The sequence below is a fragment of the Mytilus edulis genome, chromosome 1 (assembly GCF_963676685.1).
Source record: "Mytilus edulis chromosome 1, xbMytEdul2.2, whole genome shotgun sequence".
Lineage (NCBI taxonomy): Eukaryota > Metazoa > Mollusca > Bivalvia > Mytilida > Mytilidae > Mytilus > Mytilus edulis.
Window position 1 is genome coordinate 100,701,786 of NC_092344.1, and position 23,785 is coordinate 100,725,570.

Consider the following 23,785-nt stretch of genomic DNA (forward strand, 5'->3'; position numbering starts at 1 on the left):
ATTGTAGAACTGTGTTATCAACTTATAGTAATAGTTGATAAGGTTCTGCTACAATAGTAACAACTATTATATTACTGTGTTATCAACTTATAGTAGTAGTCGATAAGTGTCTGCTACAATAGTAACAACTATTGTAGAACTGTGTTATCAACTTATAGTAATAGTTGATAAGGTTCTGCTACAATAGTAACAACTATTATACGACTGTGTAATCAACTTATAGTTATAGTCGATAAGGTTCTGTTCCACTAGTAACAACTATTATATGACTGTTATTATCTTATAGTAAAATTCGATAAGGTTCTGCTACAATAGTAACAACTATTATATGACTGTGTTATAATCTTATTGTAATAGTTGATATGGTTCCATAATATACTAGTAGACGACTTTGACATTTGTGAATTTTTTTGTACATTTCTGATGTCACAATGCATATGTAAAGCCGTCATTGTTCAATTACGTCATTTATGCCTACTGACGTGGGATGAATGGTAAAAACATCATAATCATTACCAGGTACCATAATGTAATCGAAGTGTTTATAAGGACTAAAGCGTATTAAAAGACTGCTTTGATTTATCAGTGGTAAAAGTAAAATTAAGCAGCATTGGTAGTGGTTGATTCAACTACAATTATTGACAAAGGAAGATAACTCCAATTGTAAAGATTACTTTAACAACGACATAATTGATATATTTAGAACAGATTCGTGCACCTTGCACAAGTCATGTACTTGTAATAGAGAAAGTATAACATCATTTTGTAACTTGAATATCTGATCATATATTTCATTGATAAAATTCTGGACAGGTTCATGTATAGGATGGAAAGAATGCTATTAATGCTCTATATTTTGTGTATATCAATTAGTGATTAAACTTGGTAAAGGCAGGGGTTAAAAATTTTTGTTGCAGCTAACTAGCCCAGGACTTATTAGCAGCCGGATTTTACTAGCCCTGTTAGGAGAACTACTAGTCCATCAAAACTGACCTGCTAGCCCGAGTATGCCTTAAAAATTAGAGTTAGCTGCATAATACAAAGTGGGTGTAGATCCCTTGTTTTGAAGGCAGCATTAAACACTGTATTTAATATTTTTTGTTGATCAGCTATTTATTCTGTTGGTGCTTAACCATGTTAACCTAACTTAGAACTTTGTTCCCACATACAAAGTAGACTTTTTATTGGCGTGCTTTGGGAAATAAGGCCAATATTCACATAGCATCGTTCCATCAGCAACAGCCGACTTTGCCTAGGGGAATCATTCTGTCCTGGACAAAATATTTTTTTCCCCCTGCTCATCCCGGTCGTATTTGTCATTTTTGTGGATGAATTTTCAGCCTCGTTACCCCCCTCATCTACCGTTTTTTGTTTTGAAACTGACGAAGTTTCAGGGGTGCCCGTGTACCAATACCCCAGGCCAAGGTATGAGAAATCAATATTTAGAATTGCGATCAATATATGATACCGGGCCACCTAGAGTTATTTGCATTCGGCAATCCTCGGTAGAATCCGCTACTTTCCTTCTATTCCGTTAGATGAGGGTACGGAATCGGCCGAGTTGAGACGATTGAGTTATTTGTTCTATTTTAAAAATATGTACAACAAGACCTGTACAAACCAGTTCAAATTTTTGGAATCCCGAATGAAGTAATTGAATCTGATTGGCTAAGATAAAAAAGTGATGAAGGGATTTTCCACTTTCTATTTTGGAAACGTCCAGAATTTTTTGTTACAAGTCCGTCGGGCATATTGGGTTACACATTTTGATTGCTCCTTGCGTACATCCTCTAGTCCCGGGCGTCGGGCTAGTGGATTTTTTAACCCCTGAAAGGTAAGCGGTACCATAGGAGTTTTGGTGGCATTTCATGCAATCTTTACCCAAAAATTACATACAGGTCTACAGAGAAAACTTTATCAATCTTAAGTAAAGCTAACAATTACTTTGATATTGATGGGAACCTCCAAATACATGGGTTTTCTCCATCATTATACCTGTCATCAGACATGAAATTCACACTCTGAAAACAATTTTTCCCATTCTCTGTCATTATTTTATCATTATAAGTTTTTGATGAAAAAATTACCATTTATTAATAAAACATTGTGTGTTTACACAATATAAAATGTCTGAGCCAAAAGATATGTTAATTTAGCTGATTCATTCACTTAGAGAGTACTGTTTGTAAATTCTAAGCATTTAAATTCACTTGCAAAATATGACAAAATATTATGATAACAATGTGAAATAGATTCTAATACAAATATTGTTTCCTCAGAGGGAATTGTTTCACTTTGCAGATTTGAAGAGACATGCTAATAATTATAATTTTTTAATAAATGAAGTTTCATAATCTCTGGAATGACAAATTCAAATAAATCAAAAGGATAGTTTACCTACATATGTACAAATTTTATAAAAACAAGATTGCTTTACCACAGATAAATGTTGCCTGCAGCTCATAATACATCATATATAATATTCTAAAGAGTAGACAGCAAACCAACAAGTTCACACATTTTACATTTGGTAATTATGCCCTTATTGTTACCTAGAAATATGATCATTGTTATAATTTAGCAACCATTGTTTAAATTTTGGCATCATATTAGATTTTTTTGTTAAATTAAACTTTGGGGCAACAAAATTCTCTGATAATTGCAGGGTAAGGATGGTCTCAAAGTGTCTCACTATCTTACAATACTACTTAAATAAGCCAAAAATAGGAAAAGTCAAATAACTACCTCATATATTTTTTAAATCAAAATGTTGGCAAATTGTGGTCAACATCACATGATGACAAACAATCTCATTTACTATGAAGTCTTTCAGGGAAACAGTCTCAGAGAAATAATATGCAAATGGTCTATTCTGTTAGGCTAAATAAAATATGGTCAAAGTTCCATTACTCATAAAATTTTATCAAACTCTTATGGTAGTATAGGAATGGTCATCTAGTTACTAGAGCACAACTATTTGCAATGCATTTTTCATCCAATATTTCATTTCTTGAAGAATAAACAGAATACAAAAAAATGGGGTACTAGAAATGTCAGCATTTTATTAGAGCAAATAAAGTATATGTTCATGTGACATAAGAAGACAAACTGAAATGAAGTTGTTATGGAAGCTTCAAATTTTTGCACTCCATAGAAAAGACCATTTTTAATGACTTCTGACAATGAATATATTTTCTACGTTTTGCAAACTACAAATTTAATTGCAGATTTTTTTTTAAATAGATAAGATTTCAAATAAAAAATAATTCCAACACTGTATCATCACAATTCAAACACTATTTTTATTTCATAGTACCATCTTGGTGTAAAAAAGTGCCAATAAAATTTAAACAAATAAGTGTGCTACTGTAACCATCTACACAACAGAAAAAAAGTTTGACCGTGTATGAAAGTTTTCAAAGACAAATGCTCTCAGTATTCAAGGATACAATTAATTTACAATAGGCCATAAATTGGTCAAAGTCTCATTTCTCTCAAAAAAACTTGTAAATCAGAATGGCCATATAGTATGGTCAACTACACATAATGGAGTATCTTACAATGAATGACAGCTTTTATACATATGGTCTCAAGGTATCATTAAAAAGGTCAATAATGGTCAAAGTCTTGTACAAGAATTGTCAAATTAAAAAATTGTGATAGGGAATAGTGAACAACGTAAGATGATAAACGTTCCTATCAAGTATAAAGCTTTAAGACAAACCCTCTCAGAAAAGCAGTGTTCACAAAGTATAACAACAGACTCACTAACAGATAGACAAATATTGTTACCATTCAAAGCAAACTGGAGTTAAAACTGCTTCTGAAATTGTTGGACTTTAAACTTTCCAATGAAAAACCTTAAAATTGTGAAAATCCAAACAGAGATTGTCTTTTAAGGCCTAATCATTGTGCAGAATATTTGCAATGATAAAAAAAAACGCACATTTTTAAATTATGTTCTGCAGGCCTGAAATTGTTTATTGCCCCAAAACCTACGTTGACATATGAAAAAAATATCAAACATTAACATTGTCAATTGATTGGTTGAAATTGGGCTTTCAACTAGGTTGTAGTAACTGCATGCTCTAAGGCCAGAACTTTGTGTCTTGTCATTTTGTAGATGTTTTTGTGTGTCTAATACAGATCTAACTATTCTAGTTCCTTTTCAAGTCATTTTTATAGTTTGTTCTATTGTTATACTGTTACATAACTGTCCTAGGTTAGATGGAGGTTTGAGTGTTTTATAAACAGGTAAAAATTACCCAGCCATTCATTATGTGCCTGTTCAAAACTAGGAGCCTGTATAGTGGTTGTTTGCCATAACAAATTTCATGTTTGGCTTTGATCAATCTGTTAAACAGACCATTGCATTTCTCTTTTGAATGATTAATAAACCTTAGTCAGGGACTTATTGTCACAATAGTACAGTCAATTTGAATAGGCATAAAACAAACTTTTGATATTGAAAGAGCATCCTATAGCTAAGAATTAGAGAGTTAAAATGTCCCTCTGCAAAAGGATATGAGTTTACAATGGCACAGACCATCCCCTACCATTCTCCCTGTGTTGAAAGTTATAGTCAAAGTCCATATTTGGCAATAAAAAAAACATGAATCATATAAATAAAATAATAAAAGAGAAAATGTAAATGCAACTGGGTAATGAAAATATTTTGACAGAAAGATATCCATCAAGTGTTTTAATGAGGAATTGTAGATACAAAGTGTGGACAAACAATATTTTCTATTTTTCACATTTGTTATAAAATGCAGAGCCCAATCCAGCTGGGGCACTATGAACCAATGAAGGACCTATGCTAGTCTGAGTAGATGAATAACAATAAGAAGAAAACACAAATATAAAAAGATTAATAGATTTGACAATCCTGTTATTCACATGACTGTTGAAGGAATTAATTTAACAATAAGAAAGGAAAATGTACATCACAATCTCTCAATGAATAAATTTGTTCAACATATAAAGATTTAAATAGTTCTCATTGTCGTCCTTCTGATAAAAAAAATAAGTGTAAAAAATCAAAAAAACTTGTTGTCAAAGTCAACCTTGGGAATTAGGATCGCACTGCAAAAGTCGCACAATTGAAGGATCACTTTTTGCCCCTTCAATAAATTCCGCCAGGGATAATTGTCCGTCTGCATTTTTATCCATTTGACGGAATATTTTGTCTGTTCGTTTTTCAGGTGTCGATTCGTCTTCTGGCATTTTCATCACAGTCCCAACCATCTTGTAAATTGCCTGAAAAAGATTCAGTAAAATCAATTATTCTACGAAGTACTTTAATATATAACTAAGTTATATGGTTAGCTGTACATCTATCTTAATCCAGTACCAAAACCTACATATAGACAATTAACACCTCCTACACAATACAAATTGTTGACTATTTATTGTCCATTATTTTCCATTATTGTAAATGCTTTCCTTTATAGACAGAAGATACCTAATGTCCTGTTATACAGATGTTCCCGATATATAATACTCAAATAAACCACATTCTCATATTTACCATTTAGGGAAACAATGTAAATGGATTTAGTTTAAATGGAAAATGTGCTGACCAATTAAATTAGCACCTAAAACTAAACATGGATGCAAAGTAGATTGTTCTTTATCCAAAATCTGGAGGGTCCCACATGGGATTTCTTTTTAAGTCATTATCATATCTTAAGAGGTCCTACATGGGCTTTTTTCCAGTTCATTACTGTGCCAATTATTTACAATAAACAGATTAAAAACCGAGTTGTGAGTTAAATATGTTCAAAATTGACACTTTCCATTTAGTTTCTAGTACAAATCTATTTAAAGAAGAATGTTTTTTAGAACATGTAAACCATGACAAAATAGTGTAGACTTCAAGTTTACATCATCCAAATTGACCTGTTTAAAAGTTACCAAGATCTGCTCGTATTTGTCCACATAAATTTCTATTTGTTATAAAGATATTCCATTTAATCATATACCTGGGCTTAGAAGTAAATATCTATTTACCTGGCATTCATAGAAATTTTGCATATCAAATGCAAATTACAGCCTGTACTGAAATTGTTTCCAATTACTATTCCAAAGATCAATACTCCAACATTTTTCTTATGTGTTTAAAAAATATTTTGCAAAAACTTTATAGGCTGAATAAAATTTTGCTAGTCTAATGGTGCAGACTGTAAACCAAACAGGGCTCAAAATGCACATATTTGCCAATATTAAGGATTCATTGTTACATTGGATACTAGTTTTTGTGGTTTTTGTGGGTACAAGTGAACATTTTTTTTTTAATTTTCAACAAATTACAAATTTTCTTTCAGGTTAATTATATGCAAACTTTGGCAAACCCTGAAATCACATGTCTACAAAAGTTTTCTGGAATCCACAAAAAAAATGATCCCCACGAAAACCAATTAATCAGTTTTTAGATAGGAATAAATTATTAAACTGAGCAATGAAAACTCAGAAATAAGTCTTGAACAGCAAAGCTTTTTAACAGATCAAACAAGAAAGGGATTTATATCAAGCATTGCTATATAAATTTATGGAACATTTGGGTTGAATTGGACATGGAATGTCAACTTATAAAGATAACCAGAAGTGCTGTGAGCAGAGGTCAACTTGTACACCTCACAATCATTCATTAACCAAATATGCCTTTGAAATGAGTTCAAGGTCAGACAACCCTTCCAAGCTAACTTGTTCACCTTAAATTCATTCCATAACCAAACATGCTTGACCTGTTATTTATGGTAAACAGACTAAAACACAACCAGATGCTCCGCAGGGCGTAGCTTTATACGACCGCAGAGGTTGAACCCTGAACGGTTAGGGCAAGTATGGACACAACATTCAAGCTGGATTCAGCTCTAAATTTGGATTGTGATTAAATAGTTGACACAGCATAGGTTTCTGACACAGAATGAATGTGTTCTAATGAACTTAAAATTTTTGTTTCTCTTAGAGCAATTCACTATGCTGTTGAATATTAATCCTCTCAAAAAAATGTTTGAAGAAATTTTCTTTTTTATTTATGAAATTTCAAATGAGAAAAATTGAACCCAAGTTTTTTAATCACATCCCCCTTTCCCTTATTCCAAAACTAATCTCAATTAAAATTTCTAATGGAGTTTGCAACAATAACTATTCATTTAAATACATCATAAAATATTAAGATGTAAAAAAACTGCTTGTTATCACTGAATGGTAAAGATTATTTTAATTTATCAGTTGGTAGTAAAAAGTGAATATACATTGTATATTGTATATAACAAAGATTTAAGTTGATTCTGGACAAAGAAAGATAACTCCAATTAAAAAAAAATCTTGCTATTGCACAATATTTTGCAATTAGATATTTCTTGCTTACTATTCTGGACAAAGAAAGATAACTCTAATTAAAAAAAAAATTGCTATTTCACAATATTGTGCAATTAGATATTTCTTGCCATTGCGCAATACTGTGCAATTGAAAAGACTTGCTATTGCACAATACTTAATATAATAATTTTAGATCCTGATTTGGACCAACTTGAAAATATCAAAGAACCCCATTTATTCAATTTTTGATGAAATCAAACAAAGTTTAATTTTGGACCCCGATTTGGACCAACTTGAAAACTGGGCCAATAATCAAGAATCTAAGTACATTTTTAGATTCAGCATATCAAAGAACCTAACTGATTCATTTTTTGTCAAAATCAAACTAAGTTTAATTTTGGACCCTTTGGACCTTAATGTAGACCAATTTGAAAACGGGACCAAAAGTTAAGAATCTACATACACAGTCATGACAGTTAGATTCGGCATATCAAAGAACCCCAATTATTCAATTTTGATGAAATCAAACAAAGTTTAATTTTGGACCCTTTGGGCCCCTTATTCTGTTGGGACCAAAACTCCCAAAATCAATACCAACCTTCCTTTTATGGTCATAAACCTTGTGTTTAAATTTCATAGATTTCTATTTACTTATACTAACGTTATGGTGCGAAAACCAAGAAAAATGCTTATTTGGGTCCCTATTTGGCCCCTAATTCCTAAACTGTTGGGACCTAAACTCCCAAAATCAATACCAACCTTCCTTTTGTAGTCATTAACATTGTGTTTAAATTTCATTGATTTCTATTTACTTAAACTAATGTTATTGTGCGAAAACCAAGAATAATGCTTATTTGGGCCCTTTTTTGGCCCCTAATTCCTAAACTGTTGAGACCAAAACTCAATCCCAACCGTTCTTTTGTGGTCATAAACCTTGTGTCAAAATTTCATAGATTTCTATTAACTTAAACTAAAGTTATAGTGCGAAAACCAAGAAAATGCTTATTTGGGCCCTTTTTGGCCCCTAATTCCTAAAATGTTGAGACCAAAACTCCCAAAATCAATACCAACCTTCCTTTTGTGGTCATAAACCTTGTGTTAAAATTTCATAGATTTCCATTCACTTTTACTAAAGTTAGAGTGCGAAAACTAAAAGTATTCGGACGCCGGACGACGACGACGACGACGCAGACGCCAACGTGATAGCAATATACGACGAAAATTTTTTCAAAATTTGCGGTCGTATAAAAACTTTGCATTTATCAATAAATCATGAAAATAAAGACAAGGTTTATACAATAATAGACAACCCTTAAAGCTTTCAGGCTAACAGTAAATAAACTTGTATATCTTACAATAATTCCATAACAAAATATGCTTGACCATAATTGTTTATGGTAACTGACAAACAGACTTGAACTCAAAAACACATTAAACAATGAAAATGAGGTCATGTCAGATGAAACCTGTCAGATGGACATCAGAGTACATCTTTCTATCATTCCATACACCAAATAAAGTTGACCAACTGTTAAAAGTATGTGAGATACATGTATGACTTAACCACATTAACTTAACCTTAATCACTGATCCATGAAATGGGGTTGATTCTGACCGACATAAAGACCTTACAAAAAGATCTACAATTCATTCTTAAATTATATTAACTCGTGTTTTCATATGGTTATAGCCCATAAAGGTCAGAGCAAAACAACTTGGTATTAAACTTCAGTACTAAGTCGAAGGTCAATCCTGATAAAAAAAACAAAGAATAAATTCTTCATTTTACCACATTTCTAAAAATAAAATAAGATAACAATCCTCCCTCACATATTTTTTGGGAGACGGGTGTTAACTATTTAGTTTAGTAGTTTAGATATCATACATTTGTCATAGTTTAGTCTATATAGTCTTTAGTTCTATTTGTACGTATCTTTGTATTTACAGTGACTTGGTGGGTTTAGATTAAAGTTGTACATAGAACACTTCAGTCATTTATAGCCAGTTAACAGTGGTAGCAGAGCTCACAACATCCGGCGAGATGGCGACGGCTCTGAGTTATAAGAACCCACCAAGCTTGACAAAGGAGAAGTCATATCAGCAATGGAAGAATGAAGTGAAGATGTGGCAATTGGTTACAGAATTGGACATAAAGAAGAGAGGCCTAGCACTTGCGCTGTCGTTACAAGGGAAGCCAAGAGAAGTAGCGTTAGAAATAACACCAGAGGATTTGAATGTTGATGAAGGAGTTGACAAATTGATAATAGAATTAGATAAATTGTTTGAAAAGGACAAGACAGATCAAGCTTATGCAGCATATACAGCTTTTGATAAGTATCACAGGGAATCATCGATTAAAATGTGTGACTATATAATTGAGTTTGAACAGATGTATAACAAATGCAAACCAGGTGCTCCGCAGGGCGCAGCTTTATACGACCGCAGAAGTCGAACCCTGAACAGTTGGGGCAAGTATGGACAAAACATTCAAGCGTGATACAGCTCTGAATTTGGATTGTGATCAAATTTTTGACATTACATGTTTTTTTTTTACACAAAACAAATGTCAAGATTTTACAAATCAATTAAAGATTTCTTCTTCAAACTTTTTAAATCTAAAATTAAATAGTTGATCATGACACAGCATAGGTTTCTGACACAGAACGAATGTGGTCTAATGAACTTAAAAGTTTTTTTTTGCCTTTGAGCAATTCACTATGCTGTTGAATATTAATCCTCTCAAAAAAATGTTTGAAGAAATTTTCTTTTTATTTATGAAATCTGAAATGAGAAAAATTTAACCCCCCCCCCCTTTTTTTCACATCCCCGTTTCCCTTTTTCCAAAACTGATATCAATTCAAATTTCTAATGGAGTTTGCAACAATAACTACTCTTTTAAATACATCATAAAATATTAAAATGTAAAATAAAGTGCTTGTTATCACTGAATGGTAAAGATTGGTTGGTAGTAAAAGTGAATATACATTGTTTATTGTATAAAACAATAAAAAAAACTTCATCAGCAACATTTTATGTTGGCAAATTTCCAATGAAGTTATTTACATAAAGTTATTGGCAAATAAAAATAGAAAATGACATCATAGTCATGTCTGGCAAATGTCCAACATACATTATCTAAAAACATTTTAGATAAGATAAGGAAAAAAAGCTTCATCAGCAACATTTTATATTGGCAAATTTCCAATGAAGTCATTTACATAAAGTTATTGGCAAATAAAAATAGAAAATGACATCATAGTCATGTCTGGCAAATTTCCAACATATATTATCAACTACTATTCTATACAAAGAAAGATAACTCCAATTGAAAATTAATTGCTATTACACAATATTGTGCAATTAGATATTTCTTGCTATTGTGCAATACTGTGCAATTGAAAATTTCTTGCTATTGCACAATATTTCATATGGAATCCTGATTTGGACCAACTTGAAAACTGGGCCCATAATCAAAAATCAAAGTACATATTTAGATAAAGCATATCAAATAAGCCCAAGAATTTAATTTTTGTTAAAATCAAACTTAGTTTAATTTTGGACCCTTTGGACCTTAATGTAGACCAATTTGAAAACTGGACCAAAAATTAAGAATCTACATACACAGTTAGATTTTGCATATCAAAGAACCCATTTATTCAATTTTTGATGAAATCAAACAAAGTTTAATTTTAGACCCCCATTTGGACCAACTTGAAAACTAGGCCAATAATTAAAAATCTAAGTACATTTTTAAATTCAGCATATCAAAGAACCCCAAGGATTCAATTTTTGTTAAAATCAAACTAAGTTTAATTTTGGACCCTTTGGACCTTAATGTAGACCAATTTGAAAACGGGACCAAAAGTTAAGAATCTACATACATAGTTAGATTCGGCATATCAAAGAACCCCAATTATTCAATTTTTGATGAAATCACACAAAGTTCAATTTTGGACCCTTTGGGCCCCTTATTCCTAAACTGTTAGGACCAAAACTCCCAAAATCAATACCAACCTTCTTTTTGTGGTCATAAACATTGTGTTTAAATTTCATTGATTTCTATTTACTTAAACTAAAGTTATTGTGCGAAAACCTAGAATAATGCTTATTTGGGCCCTTTTTTGGCCCCTAATTCCTAAACTGTTGGAACCAAAACTCCCAAAATCAATCCCAACCTTTCTTTTGTGGTCATAAACCTTGTGTCAAAATTTCATAGATTTCTATTAACTTAAACTAAAGTTATAGTGTGAAAACCAAGAAAATGCTTATTTGGGCCCTTTTTGGCCCCTAATTCCTAAAATGTTGGGACCAAAACTCCCATAATCAATACCAACCTTCCTTTTGTGGTCATTAACCTTGTGTTAAAATTTCATAGATTTCCATTCATTTTTACTAAAGTTAGAGTGCGAAAACTAAAAGTATTCGGACGCCGGACGACGACGACGACGACGCCAACGTGATAGCAATATACGACGAAAATTTTTTCAAATTTTGCGGTCGTATAAAAATATGACATGCCACTTCCTGATGCAATATTAGCATTTAAACTCTTAGATAATGCAGGACTTGGTGAAAGTGATCGACATTTAGCTTTAACTGCATGTTCTGATTTGAAGTTTGAAACCATGAAGGCAGCCCTTAATAGGATATTTGTAACAAGAGTGCACACACAGAAATGTCTCGCCTTCTTTACTAATCATTGATATTATGTTGATACTCCTAAATCTAAAGCTTTATTACGACTGTCACATAGACTTAACATGAACCATGAAAAAGAGGTCAAGGTCAGTTGAACCATATGCCAGGCAGACATGTACAGCTAACAATGCTTCCATACAACAAATATAGTTGACCTATTGCTTATAATTTAAGAAAATAGACCAAAACACAAAAACTTAACACTGAGCAATGAACCTTGAAAACCAGGTCAAGGTCAAATAAAACCTGCACGACTGACATATAGATCATAAAATATTTCCATACACAAAATATAGTTGACCTATGACATATAGTATTAGATAAAAAGACCATAACTCAAAAACTTAACTTTGACCACTGAACCATGAAAATGAGGTCAAGGTCAGATGACGTCTGCCCGCTAGACATGTACACCTTACAATCATTCCATACAACAAATATAGTAAACCTATTGCATAAAGTATGAAAAACAGACCAAAACACAAAAACTTAACTATAACCACTGAACCATGAAAATGAGGTCAAGGTCAGATGACATCTGCCCACTAGACATGTACACCTTACAATCATTCCATACAACAAATATAGTAGACCTATTGCATAAAGTATGAGTAAAACAGACCGAAACACAAAAACTTAACTATAACCACTGAACCATGAAAATGAGGTCAAGGTCAGATGACACCTGCCAGTTGGACATGTATACCTTACAGTCCTTCCATACACTGAATATACTAGACCTATTGCTTATAGTATCTGAGATATGGACTTGACCACCAAAACTTAACCTTGTTCACTGATCCATGAAATGAGGTTGAGGTCAAGTGAAAACTGTCTGAAGGGCATGAGGACCTTGCAAGGTACGCACATACTAAATATAGTTATCCTATTACTTACAGTAAGAGAGAATTTAACATTGCAAAAAATCTGAACTTTTTTTCAAGTGGTCACTGAACCATGAAAATGAGGTCAAGGACAATGGACATGTGACTGACGGAAACTTCATAACATGAGGCATCTATATACAAAATATGAAGCATCCAGGTCTTCCACCTTCTAAAATATATAGCTTTTAAGAAGTGAGCTAACACCGCCGCCGCTGCCGTAGCCGCCGCCGCCGCCGTAGCCGCCGCCGCCGCCGGATCACTATCCCTATGTCGAGCTTTCTGCAACAAAAGTTGCAGGCTCGACAACAAAATCACAGATTGATAATGATATAGTTACTGTTAAAGAAGAATCTGCATTTGTAGGAGAACATCGTTTTGATAGAGGGCGTAGTTCAAGGAGATTTGGTGCTTGCAATCGCATGAATAGATCATTTGATCAAAGAAATACTCAATCAAGACTTAACCCAACTATAAATGGAAGCATATCTCGTTGAAGATGTTGTGATTCAAAATATCACTGGTTCAGGGATTGTCCACATAAAACTTATGATGTTAAACTTACAGAGGAACAAACAGACACATCTGAAACTGTAAACATAACTCTAATTACAACTTCTCAACAAAACATTACACCTCAAGAAATTTTTGTAGCCGAGGCATTTAATGCTGCAGTTGTAGATACAGCATGTACCAAAACAGTTTGCGGGACAAAATGGTTACATCAGTTTTTAGACACTTTCGACTCTGCTAATGAAGAAATAAAATGCAAGGAAAGTAATACACCTTTCAAATTTGGTGACGGTAAAACAGTACATTCTTATCAGTCCGTGAAGTTACCTGCCACAATTGGGTCTTTTAAATGTTACATAGAAACAGAAGTAGTTGACTGTGAAATACCTCTATTACTAAGCAAAGATTCTTTGAAAAGAGCACAAACAGTTCTTGATCTCCATAATGATAAAGTGACAATGTTTGGAAAACCAGTTGATGTTCATTTCACCTCAAATGGTCATTATTGCATTAACATCAAAGACAGAAGAACTGGGCAGACCGATTCTGTAGTGAGTGAGGAGGAAATCCTGAAGGTAGATTCTGGATTCTCTAAGAAAAGAAAGAGGGATATTATATCAAAACTGCATAAGCAATTTGGTCATGCCTCATCTGAAAAGTTGTTATCTCTATTGAAAAGTGCAGGCTCAGTTGACTCAGATACTAAGGCAATAGTGAATGATGTTTGCTCAAAGTGCATTGTCTGTTTCAAGTACCAACGTCCAAAACCAAAGCCAATAGTGGGCTTTTCACATGCAAATGACTTTAACCAAATTGTTGCTATGGATTTACATGAGATTGATCATAATTTTTACTATTTGCACATAATTGACTTGTTTAGCCGTTTGAGTGCAGCAGCTATTATCAGGAGAAAAGACTCACAGTTAGTTGTTGACAAATTCATGCAGATATGGGTTAGTGTATATGGTGCTCCTGAAGTTGGAGTATACACTGACAATGGTGGGGAATTCAATTCTCAAATTTTTCGTGATATGGCTGAAAATCTAAACATGTCAGTTAAGACGACAGCAGGATACAGTCCCTGGTCAAATGGAATTGTAGAACGACATAATGCAACTCTAACTGAAACAGTTAACAAAATCAGAGAAAGCTCAAATCTATCTTGGGAAACTGCAATTAGCTGGGCTGTGAATGCCAAAAATAGTCTTGTAAATGTGTATGGGTACAGTCCTTATCAAATTGTGTTTGGAAGAAATCCTAACCTGCCGTCAACACTAGTCAATAAACCTCCAGCTCTTGAAGGAGAAACAATGAGTAAAACAATGGGAAAACACTTAGTTGGTCTTCATGAGGCAAGGAAAGCATTTGTAGCATCAGAATCCTCAGAGAAAATTAGGCGTGCTCTTCGAAAGCAGGTTCGTCCCTCAGGTGAGAAATTCAGAAATGGAGATAAAGTATACTTTCTTAGAGACAATCAATGGAAAGGACCTGGTACAGTTATTGGACAGGACAATGTTGTTGTGTTTATAAGATATGGAGGAACTTATGTAAGAGTGCACGAATGTAGGATTTTAAGAGATATTGATGAACAAAAAGATAAGAAAAACAAACAACAGGAAAAGAGGGTAACATTGAGAGAAGGTCTAAAAACCTCAAACTTAAACAAGAATAAGGCTGAGCATGAAGTCCTTTATTATGATAGTGATGACGAGGAAGACTCTCATGTCAACAATCAGTCAGATAATGAACATGGTGAAAGTGGCGATGAAGTAGAAGGACATGAATCTGAATTAGGAAGTCAGGCAGGTGACTCTGAAATAGACAGCGATAATCCTGTGAATCAAGGGCATGAATCTTATGAGGAAAGTCGATCAGGAGGTGACTCTGAGCTTGATAATGATAATCATGAAGATACTCCAGTGAGAGAACAGAGTAATGAGAAAGCAACTTCAGTACACAGTAGAAGTGTTAATTCTAAGTGTAATAAAGCATTACTTTTAAAAAAGGACCAGAAAGTGAACTTTAAAATGCCAGGTGATGATACTCCACGAGAAGGAGTTGTTCTGAGTAGAGCTGGTAAAGCATCATCAAGTAAAAAGAATTGGTACAATGTAGAATATAGGAAACCTGAAGAGCTTAAAGGTAACAAGTTATCAATAGACTTAAGTACGGTTGATGAATTGCAAGTTGTAAAGTCTGACACAGATCAGGATACAGAGGATGAGGAAGAATCAGAAGAAGCATTATTCAATGAGATTGACTTTTGTGATGCTCGTAAAGCTGAACTTGAAAATTGGAAGAGACATCATGTCTATCAAGAAGTTGATGACTATGGTCAGTCATATGTATCCACTAGATGGGTATATACTATAAAAGAAGCTGAAAATGAAATATACAGGAAAGCAAGACTTATTGCAAAAGGTTTTGAAGAAGATTGTTTGGATGAAATACAGAAGAACTCTCCTACATGTGACAAACAATCTCTTAGACTCATTCTTTCAATCATAATGCAAAAGAAATGGTCCATCAATTCCATAGACATTAAAACTGCTTTTCTGCAAGGGGAGAAAATGCAAAGAAAAGTTCATCTTCGTCCACCTAAAGAAGCTAATGCTAATGGAAAACTCTGGCTTTTAGAGAAATGTGTGTATGGTCTTGCAGATGCTTCTTTGAAATGGAATGAAAAGGTTAAGAAAACCCTAAATGAATGTGGAGGTACTGAATCTAAAGTTGATCCAGCAGTATTTTACTGGTATAATTCAAATGGTCTGGCTGGTGTTCTTGCAGTTCATGTTGATGATTTTTTGTGGGCAGGAACCAATTTGTTTGAAACTGAGATTATATCGAAAATAAGAGAAAAGTTCAGTGTCGGAAAAGAAGCTTCAGAATCCTTCAAATATTTAGGACTGGGTCTAAGTCATGCAGATGATAAGATAATATTGAGTCAGACAGATTATGTTGAAGTGTTAAAGACAGTCTCAATTGATAGAAAAAGGCCAAGTGATTCTCAGCTTTCATCAGTCGAACAAACTGTTCTTAGATCAAAAGTTGGACAACTGTTGTGGCTTGCAAAACAAACTCGTCCTGATATTGCTTTTGACATTGCTATGATAGCATCAAAGTTAATCAAAGCGCGAAAGCGCTGTAAAGGCAGTTAATTACAGGTTGTGTGTATTTCTAGTCCAGTTATATCATTATCTTCCATAGAACAGAGGTGGTTTGTAGAATTTAAGATTTAGAGTTCTTTTGTACCTAGTTCACCTATATCTATAGTCTACTGTTTACAGTATATTTTCTGTGCCTTGCCATGAAATGCATTTTTAGCCATGGCCTTGTCAGTTTGCTTTAAATTTATGAGTTTGACTGTCCCTTATGTGTCTTTCGTCCCTCTTCTTTAGACATATAAGAACTTTTCCTTTTCAATATAGATAGACTATTTTTAATTATTGATTGTATACGCATATTCTATGACTCCCATAAAAAGAAGTTCACAAAGATTGACTAGTCTCTGTACTGTGTGTATAGCAAGAACATCAAGTAACATAATGGTAAATGTACATAGTAACACATCAACTTTTTTGATGACCATACCTGCCAACTGTCAGTATTTGCAGAGTATTTCCCCCATCGAGCTCGAGGCTCCCAAATGGAAATTTTGTAAGAGCAATTTTGTCGACTATTTTAAAGAAAACAATTAATTCAACAATGGCAATGAGCTTGTTTATGCACGAAGAAGCCAAAAACCACATTAGAATATATTTGAAGGGAATCCATCACAAATCGCCCCATTAGCAAATAGCCCCACTTTTTCACTAACTCGCCCCACTTTAAAAAAAAAAACTGCTCCAACCTGGATAACCAAATCGCCCCACTTGTGAAATGTGTTATATCCCTTAATATTACTCCTGCCAACTTGCCCCAACTTATAGAAAACGATAATATCTAGATAAATATATTATTAACCAGGAAGAATTTACTAATGCCAACTCGCCCCACACATGTAAAAAGATGTTATCCAGTTAAATTCCGTTAATATTACTCCTGCTAACTGGTCCCACCTAATGGGAATCAGTGAAATCTAGATAAATATATTATTAACCAGGATGAATTTAGTAATGCCAAATAAAGGCAACAGTAGTATACCGCTGTTCAAAACTCATAAATCCAGGGACAAAAAACAAAATCGGGGTAACAAACTAAAACCGAGGGAAACGCATTAAATATAAGAGGAGAACAACGACATAACACCGAAACGTAACACACACAGAAACGGACCAAGCATCAGACAAAACACCACGAGAATAACAAATATAACATGAAAACCAAATACATGAATTAGGGATAGACAAGTACCGTGCCACGTCTGATCTCAATATCTCAAAAATAAGAGAAAACACAAACGACTCAACGTTAAAATGCAACACACTCAGAAACGAACAATAATATAACAATAATATAACAATGGCCATCTTCCTGACTTGGTACAGGACACTTTTAAAGGGAATAAAAGTGGTGGGTTGAACCTGGTTTTGTGGCATGCCAAACCTCGCACTTTAATGGCAAAGTTAAATATAACATTGAAATGACAACATATTACAGGACTACAATACAATGAATATGAAAGAGATAAACATAAAGAAACTGAAGTATTAACTAATTACAGAAAACTAAACCCGAATACATAACACCCAGATATAAAAGATCGAAAGTGAAAAAGGCACAAAGCCGCACAGCACCGAAGACCAAAAGCTGAAAAGGTCTTGCCACTCTCCCCACTTATGGAAAAAGATGTTATCCCGTTGAATATAAGTTAAATTCCTTATATTGCATTATGATACAATTAACAGGTTTCTTTTCAATTGTTATGCAAATAACTAAGCTTCAAAACTTAGTTATTCTTCAACAATACATTTTTTTTTTAGAGTTATAATTTCAGTATATCAATAATAGTAATTAAATAAATTTTCGGTTTGTTTGTATTCTGTGTAGATTAGTTTTCATTAAAGTGGTGCGAGTTTTTATTTTTAATTATATATATATATATTAATCTAAATATTACCGTTTTTTATAAGTAGGGCGGGTTGGCAGGAGTAATATTTAACATGATTTAACCAATTTCACATGTGGGGCGATTTGATAAATCAGTTTGTGGCGATTTTTTTAAAAGTGGGCAATTAGCCAGTGGGGCGACTTGTCCTGCTTCCATTTGAAGGCCCCCTTGAAGGTTTTGTATGACTATATGAACCATCTTTCACGTAAAACCCCCATGTGCATTTTGAAAAGTTGGCAGATATGTTTCTAACTCCAGACAAAATCTACCGGTATGAATGAAAAAGAAGTTTTCAATTAAGGCTCTGTGGCCATAACAGCTGTCTCATTAGCATTTTAACCACTTCCCATATTTGCAATTAAAACAATAGAAGAAAATTATTCAAAGCAAAAACAAAACTTACTTGTAAATATGAAATTCTCTTTACGGTATGAGTTTTTCTCATTGTTTGAGATTGTACAGTAGTACCTGTAACTGCTTATACCTATTTCTTATTCACTTTTGCTTGATAAACTCACTAAATATCATGTATATATACATTGTACCACATCTCCTTATTTTTATATGCATTCCAATAACATGAACAATTGTAATTCAATTCTATATACCAAAGCAAAATGAACTGCACCACTTTCATTCACTAGTATGCATCTTTTGGCAAAATACAAGTTCTTAAATGACACAAGATATATTTATTGATAAAAAAAATAAAATTTAGTATACAACTCTTTAACAGGTATAAAAAAAAAAAGCACAGCTGTGTCATAACTTGTGAAATCTGTGCTGAAAACATAGACATTGATGGTATTTGAGTAATTCCATATGTGAAGCTCAACATTAGCTCGTCAGTTGGTGGTGGACAGTTATAGTTCCTTTCTGCAGGCTAGGATGAATGACGTTTCAGGAAAACCAATTTCACAAATCAAAACTTTCCTCTAGATTTCTCCTACAATATTCATCCAGTTTAGTTCTTTTGGTTTAATTGGACACCGTCCTGATTTTTAATTTTTGCAAACCATTCAGTCTCTTGCTTGCAAATGGTGCATGAAAATAGGATTGGTATGGCAGTAGACAAGTCTCTTTAAAGTGGGTTTGTGCCCTGAAAAAAAGTTTTATAACTTAAGTTTTTTTGAAACTTGTGCAACACACATACCTAAATAACTATAACATAGAAGAGAGCATCATTCGTGTCAATGTTTTGTTCCTGTTTACATTGTCATTGATATTTTTTCAGAAAGCCTGAGGCATAGCTCAGGAATTCCTGTCATTACATCCTAAATTAACCTAATTACTGCTAGAATAATTATCAGTATGATATACGTACACTATCATTGTACAGCCCAAGTCTTCAGTATACATGTATATTATTGTTGCATTCATTCACTCCTGTGTTCAGTCGTTCAAAAATATTTAAACATCAACAAATGAACTTTAATAAGGACAAGAAAAAACTAGAAAAGATACGTACATACAACCCGTGTTTAAGTGTATTTGAAAGAGAAATATATCTGGTTAAACGATGTATAAAGGAGGAAAAAATTGCAGATATTGCATTACGATGCTTTCTACCTAATAGCACGTGGATATGTTTACATATTTAGACTTGACCCAGTATGACCCGTACCTTGTAGGTCACCGCCGTCGTTTAAACACTAGACTACAGTCGTGTATAAGACAATAAAATGCTTAAGCCTGTACTATTTGTGTGCAGTAAATGTGTTTTTTCTGTACATTTAAATTGTTTTACCTGATAGCAAGGACGTATATCTATCCGTTTCCTTCTCAATTCACTTTGTCAATTTCTTGGAGCTCCTTCAAAACATACGTATAACTGCGCCCGGAAGTGAAAAAAATATTAGAAATCCTCGTAAAATAATGCTATTTTCAATTTTGTGGAATCCATTTTGTTATATTTATTATATAAAGATAAAAAAAGTTACGATTAATTATGAATTTGCATATCATTATACGGAACGTTTATGGACTATTTTTCCATAGCTGTAAGTCGGTCATTTTGGCGGGAAATCATGTACACATACACACGTAGATTGGCTGGTACCTGATCGTAATGTTACACATCAGATATATCAAATAGCTAATACCCGGAACGTAGTACCGGGAACCAGGATAATACGTAGACAACATACATAACTAAGGGAGCTACCATTTGATTTTTATGGGGGGGCTAGGATGAAATTTGAAAAAAATAGGCAGGACAGGAGTTTTGAGTAAAAAAAAAAGGCAGGATGAGACACTTGCAAAAAAAAAAAAGTCAGGACGACAATTTAGGTAAAAAAAAGTCAGGATAAACTAAAAAAAAAAAGGCAGGACCGAACAGAGTGAAAAATAAAAAGGCAGGACAGAGATTATAGCTAAAAAAAAATGCAGGACAAAATTTTTCATCCTAGCCCCCCCATAAAAATCAAATGGTAGCTCCCTAATACCGAAATTGAAAACGCTTTACGGTTTCTCGTTTATAAACTGAATTCCGCTTTGAATTATAGAAGATGCAATATTAATCATGTTCAGTCGACTTTTCATTGTTATATCAACGTCTGAACTAATTAAAAAATCTTTAGATCTCAGATAACATTCGAAATTGACCCGACCTCTTTCCACACGGAATACAAATAATGATAGTTTGTAGTCAGGTTGACTGCTTATAATGCAAAATACACATTAAAAACAAGTTCTATAAAACGAACAATACACACTGATCGTTTCTTTAGTCCCCAATGTAAATGAAAGAAACAAAAACCATATCATACCATAAAAAGAAGAGGAGAAATTCGAACATTTCCGGATCTTTTTCTGGCCAAAAGACCCCTTGCATAGATTGCGTATGAAAAGATTAACCTCATGACTTGAAAGTCAGGCCTTAAAGCACTGCCTTTAAAAACAAGTACTATTGAAGACTTCAAAAGAGTGAACAAGCTTTTAAGGAAAGTTAGAAACGATCCAGTGTCTCTTTGTTTCAAGGAACTTGGAGAACATGTAGAACTTTTATTATATACCGATGCTTCTTTTGGTAATCTTCCTGATGGGGGAAGTCAAGGAGGGTTTGTAATAATGCTACTAGGTGAAAATGGAAAAATCAATCCAATTACATGGCAGTCAAAGAAAATAAGAAGGGTTGTTCGAAGTACACTAGCTAGTGAAGCTTTAGCTTTAGCCGATGGTATAGATTGTGCTACATCACTAGCTACTCTGTATAATGAACTGGTTTTCAAAAAATGTACTACAGAAGGAGGTATTTCAGTAAGATGTGTAATTGACAATAAGGATCTTTATGAAGCTGTTCATTCTAAGAAAAATGTATCTGAAAAAAGACTGTGACTCGAAATTAGTTGCATCAAGGAGATGATTCAAAAAGGAGAGCTTACCGTTCATTGGGTTGAAACAAAAGAGCAGATAGCTAATGTGTTGACCAAGCATGGTGCCAGCGCACAGAACCTTCTATATTGTTTTGAAACTGGACTTATAAATACCGTTTTCATGAAATAGCTTGACATTGATTATGTGACACTTACAATAGTGATATAGATACATTGGAGAACAGTAGTTAAAAAAAAACAGAAAGAGAGAATTAGTTATAATGTGATCAGCAATATCTACAAAACTTTTATTTTCATTTTATAAACTTTACATCTACTTAAGAAAGAGAAAGGATCAGATTGTTAACTATTTAGTTTAGTAGTTTAGATATCATAGTTTAGTCTATATAGTCTTTAGTTCTATTTGTACGTATCTTTGTATTTACAGTGACTTGGTGGGTTTAGATTAAAGTTGTACATAGAACACTTCAGTCATTTATAGCCAGTTAACAACGGGTGATATTTTCTAAGTTAATTTGTCCCCTCTATATATAATCACATATACAATGGCAAATATAATGTTGTTAAGCATAAGCGTAACTTTGTTGTGTTTAACATAGACATCTACATTTTTCAAATATAGCAATTATTGTTTTTTACCAGCCTCCTAGAATGATATTTGGCCTCAGACATAAATATTCTCTTTAATTCTTCTCCTTTGGGATATGTTAATTGTTTATAAATTCTTTGTTCTGAGATAGCTGGAATTGATTTTTTTGTTGATCATGCAATCCTGTCATAACTCTGATTGTTGGATCTACTTTGACAAATATCATGTTACAAAGCCAGTTTGTCTAATTTAAATGGTTCTCAGCATACATGTACACAAAATATCACATGATTTGAACCAGAACACCAAGCTCATTTCTAGGTACAAAGCATATACATAACTTGTCTCAATGAATAATTTACTGTAAAAACACAAAAAAACTAGAGGCTCTAAAGAGCCTGTGTCGCTCACATTGGTCTATGTGAATATTAAACAAAGGAAGCAGATGGATTCATGACAAAATTGTGTTTTGGTGATGGTGATGTGTTTGTACATCTTACTTTACTGAACATTCTTGCTGCTTACAATTATCTCTATTTATAATGAACTTGGCCCAGTAGTTTCAGTGAAAAATGTTTGAAAAAATTTACAAATTTTATGAAAATTGTAAAAAATTGACTATAAAGGACAATAACTCCTTAGGGGGTCAATTGACCATTTCGGTCATGTTGACTTATTTGTAAATCTTACTTTGCTGAACATTATTGCTGTTGACAGTTTATAATAATATTCAAGATAATAACCAAAAACAGCAAAATTTCCTTAAAATTACCAATTCAGGTGCAGTAACCCAACAACGGGTTGTTTGATTCATCTGAAAATTTCAGGGCAGATAGATCTTGACCTGATAAAAAATGTTAGCCCATGTCAGATTTGCTCTTAATGCTTTGGTTTTTGAGTTATAAGCCAAAAACTTCATTTTACCCCTATGTTCTATTTTTAGCTGTGGCGGCCATCTTGGTTGGATGGCAGGGTCACGCAACACATTTTTTAAACTAGATACCTAAAAGATGATTGTGGCCAAGTTTGGATTAATTTGGTCCAGTAGTTTCAGAGGAAAAGATTTTTGTAAAGGATTACTAAGATTTACGAAAAATGGTTAAAAATTGACTATAAAGGGCAATAACTCCTAAAGGGGTCAACTGACCATTTCGGTCATTTGACTTATTTGTAAATCTTACTTTGCTGAACATTATTGATGCTTACAGTTTATCTCTATCTATAATAATATTTAAGATTATAACCAAAAACAGCAAAATTTCCTTAAAATTACCAATTCAGGTGCAACCACCCAACAACAGGTTGTCCGATTCATCTGAAAATTTCAGGGCTGATAGATCTTGACCTGATAAACAATTTTACCCCATGTCAGATTTGCTCTAAATGCTTT

At 33.3% G+C, this 23,785-nt stretch overlaps 1 protein-coding gene across 3 annotated transcripts in view; it reads right to left on the reverse strand.

Annotated features, from left to right (window-relative positions):
- Positions 1-2,317: 2,317 nt before the first annotated feature.
- The window catches only part of LOC139516122 (neurocalcin homolog), a 46,781-nt gene continuing 25,313 nt past the window's right edge, over positions 2,318-23,785 (reverse strand). For 2 of the 3 annotated variants that reach the window (XM_071305989.1, XM_071306004.1), the window contains exon 3: positions 2,318-5,259. In XM_071305989.1, coding sequence (XP_071162090.1) covers positions 5,062-5,259 — 198 coding nt within the window. In that variant the 3' untranslated portion in view covers positions 2,318-5,061. The remainder of the gene's footprint in view (positions 5,260-23,785) is intronic. The other variant, XR_011662915.1, reaches the window with a different exon arrangement.